Here is a 5,000-nt window from a genome sequence, read left to right on the forward strand (position 1 = left end):
TATATATATATATATATATATATAATATTTGTATGTATTATAGATATAGGTATTTGTATATATTATTGTTAATATTTATATTTTTTTTTTATTTATTTTATTTATATTATTATAGATGATTTGTATATTTATGTATATATATAATTTATATATATATATACTATACATTTTGTATATATGGTATATATTATATATTTATATATATACATATATATATTTATATATATACAAATTTGTATATATGTATATATATTTATTTATATATATACATATTTGTATCTATGTATATATATATATATATTTATATATATACATATTTATATGTATATATATATTTATATATATACATATTTGTATATATGTATATATATATTTATATATATACATATTTGTATATATGTATATATATTTGTATATATATATTAATATAAATTTACAATAGATATATAAATATATATTATTTATTTATACTTTATATATTATTTCTATATATATATATTATTTTAAATATATATATTACATCTTATATATATTATAATATATATATATATTATTATATATATATTATAATATATATATGTATATAATATTTATATATATATTTGTGTATATATATATATATATTTATTATATATATATATATAAAATTTATTTTATTATATATATTAACTAATATATATTAATATATATATATATAAAATTTATTATATATAATTTATATACATATATACATATATTAATGTATATATTATATATATATATATTATTATATATATATATAATATATATTATATATATATATATATATAGATATTATATATATATCTTTTTTATTATTATCTATATAAAATATGTGTATATTTATATATATTTATTTTATATATAAATATAATATATATCATATATATAACATTATATCATATTGTATGTATATATATATATAGTTTATATATATAATATATATATATATGTGTGTGTGTATTTGTATATATATGTTGTATATTCTATATCTATATATATAGATATGTATATGTGGACTTGCAAAACCACTCCTCAGTGTTGATAAATGGCTGAATATACCCACTATACACAAACAGATTTATTGAAAATGAGGACACCAGTATTCAAGATCCATCTGGAAGCCCATCTTCAGGTCTGATCTGAAGTTGGATTCAGATGTCTTGGAAACTGGTGTCCTATTTTCAATAAATCTGTTTTGTTTATAGTGGGATTATCTGCCATATGTATAATATATATATATATATATTATATATATATATATATATATATATATATATCTATATATATTTATATATATATAATATAGTATTATATAGAATGTATATATATGTAATTATGTATATATCTGTAATATTATATTATATATGTATATAAATATCTATATATATATATAAGATTTATAATATATTCAATATATAATATATATTATATATATTTATATATAATTATATATATATTATAAATATAATTTAATATATTTAATATATACTATAATATATTTATAATATAGAATGATTTTAATATATATATATATATATATAAATATATAAATATATGAATATTATTTATGTAAATATATATATATATGTATTGATATATATATATTATATATTTATATATTTTGATATATATATATATATATAGATATATATATAAATCTGTTACATGGTTATATGGGTTTAGCTGCCATAATAATGTATTAATATATGATATATTATATATTATATAATATATATATATATGTTTCTTATATATATATTTACTATATATATATATATAATATATATATTTTTGTGTATTTATATATGTATTATATAGTTATATATCATATATTATCATGTGTGTTATATATATGTATATATATATATATAGTATATATTATATATTATATTTTTATAGTATTATTTGATTAATATTATATATCTTATGTATATATATAGAATATTATATATATAATATATATATAGTAATAGATATATATCTATTTATATTATATATATATATATATAATTCATTTATATATATAATATATTTAATATACTATATATATAAATAATTGTATTATATGTATATATATATAATATATATATTAGGAGTGCGTGATGTATATTATAATAAGGTTTATATTTTATACCATATTGATATATATATATCATATAATATAAAAACATTATATATATAGCATATATAAAGATATATATATATATATATATTTATATATATAATATATATATATATACATAAATATATATACAATATGTATATTATATATATATATAATACCATTTATATTATAATATTATATAAACATATTATTATATATTATATATATATATATATATATATATATGAATGTATATATATGTATATATACTACAATAGATATGACATATATTACATATATACTATATATATATTTATATAGTATATATATATATATATATTATATAATAATTATTTATGTATATATATGTTTTTATATGTATATGTATATATATTTATATATATATATATAATATCTATATATATATATATATATAATATATGATACATATATATATTATTATATATATTATATTTGTTTAATATGTATTATTATAATTTTAGTGTTAATATGTATTTTGTATTATTTGTATATATATAAGATGTATATATGTATATATATACATGTGTATATATGTATATATTTATGTGTATATATGTATATATATGGTTTTATATAATGTGTATATATGTATATATTTTAATGTGTATATATGTATATATATGTGTATATATATAATGTTTATATATGTATATATACTAATGTATAGATATATATAAGTGTATTATATTATATGTATATATATATAATGTGTATATGTAATATATATATATATATTATATAGTATTATATATTATATTATGATGTATGATATATATATATGTATTATATATAATATATGTATATATATATAAATATTATGTATATATATATATGTATATACTAGTATATGTATATATATAAAGAGATATATATATATAATGTATATATATATATATATAGTATATATATATATGTATATATATATATGTATTTATATGATGTATATATGTATATATTTATAAATCTGTATATGTATATATATATGTATAGTATATATATATGTATATGTTATATATATATTGGTATATGTATATATATATATGTATATGTATATACTATATATGTATATGATTATATATCTATATGTATATATGTTATAATATATGAATATATATAATATAATATATATGTATATTGTATAAATATTTGTATATATATGTATAAATATATGTATATATATTTGGGTAGAAATATATATATGTATATATATGAGTAGTTATATATATATGTATATATATGTATATAGAGTTTTTATATGTATATATATATTTAAATATGTATATATATATATGTATATTTGTAATTATGTATATATGTATATGTATATATGTATATATGTATATGTATATATATATATGTATATATATATGTATATATATATATGTATATATATATATATGTATATGTATATATATATGTATATATGTATATGTATATGTATATATATGTATATGTATATATATATATATATGTATATATATATGTATATATATATATATATGTATATATATATATATTTGTGTCTTTGAATCTTATATATACTATCCAGAAGACTTTTTTAAGTAAACAGGTTTAATTTTTGCAAAAATTGTCTTTGAATGTAGTATATAGATAAATTTGATTCTACTTTTTTTCATCCTTATTTTTTTATGTTTTTAAGTTTTCCCTTCTTTTTGTAGATACTTTTTATTTTCTATCATTCCATTCATTTCTGTGCATTTACCTTCATTGATATGTTTTTCATTGAGTGTATTTTTGAAAATGAAAAGTGTCAACAGTTTTACTTTTCAATTTCAGAATCTAATGACAATGCCATTGTAGCAGCTAAAGCTATGAAGGAACCAGTGGTGGTCCTCAATAAGCTCTCTTCGGAGGTAAGTGGCTTTCCTTTTTTGTTCTTTGAATTTGATAGACGTATGTATATGTGTATAAGAACACACACTCTCTCACTCTCTTTCTCTCTTACCAGGGTTCCCACTTTTTGAAAATTTCTTGGTAAAATTGTATAATAATGATGTCAGAATAGTAACCCTTTACCCATTCACAATGGATGATGTCTTATCAAGTCATGAAGTTTCACTGTATATACATATTGTACTTTCTTACATTTGTATTTACACATTTTTCTTGAAAGCTTGTATATACACCAGAGAATGTTTGTTTCATTGGCATATATCAAATACAGACCATGTTTTTAAGACATACAGATAATACACAAATAAAACAAGGAAGAAAGCTTGTTTATAGATAAAAAAACAATATGATATTCCTGCTGATGTATGAATAGTTCAAAGACTATAATATACCATGAGGCAAAGTAAGATTGAGTTTGGGGGAGAAGAGGGCCAATTTGGGCAATTGCTTCATACATATGAAGCAATAAAGATCATGTTTTGTCACAGAAAACAATTTAATTGTTATTTGCAGATATCAAAAATGGAATGATGTACCATAAAGCAAGTGTGTGTGTGTGTGGGGGGGGTTAGGGTCTTACTAGTCTATAACAGGTCTTCCACAATCATGGCAAACAGGATGAAAAAAACAGGCCATGATCATGGCAAATAGGACTTAGGGGGGTATGATAAATGTTTTTATAATTTATGCTACTCATATAAAGTATGAATAAATATATGTTTACATTCTTTTTCAGGAGCTTAAATCAATGGGCCGCATTCCAAAGCTTTCAGGGGTAGGGTCCAATAAAGCAGAGAAAAACCCTGATACACCTAGAAATAGGTAAGTTTGTTGACACTTGGATTTTAGGCCGTTTCTTTTTTGTTTTTTTTATTTTTTTTTTTTTTTTTTTTTTTTTTTTTTTTTTATAATTTTCTTT

General features: G+C 15.6%; 1 protein-coding gene across 1 annotated transcript in view; it reads left to right on the forward strand.

The window, feature by feature from the left end:
- LOC147469316 (uncharacterized) overlaps positions 1–5,000 on the forward strand; it is a 77,967-nt gene that overhangs the window by 66,553 nt on the left and 6,414 nt on the right. Inside the window, exons 7-8 of the mRNA XM_086549220.1 lie at positions 3,965–4,041; positions 4,818–4,903. Coding sequence (XP_086405346.1) covers positions 3,965–4,041; positions 4,818–4,903 — 163 coding nt within the window. The remainder of the gene's footprint in view (positions 1–3,964; positions 4,042–4,817; positions 4,904–5,000) is intronic.

Source organism: Penaeus japonicus, unplaced genomic scaffold, assembly GCF_977035675.1.
Source record: "Penaeus japonicus unplaced genomic scaffold, GWHDUDI00000001_assembly GWHDUDI00000022, whole genome shotgun sequence".
In the NCBI taxonomy this organism is placed as follows: domain Eukaryota; kingdom Metazoa; phylum Arthropoda; class Malacostraca; order Decapoda; family Penaeidae; genus Penaeus; species Penaeus japonicus.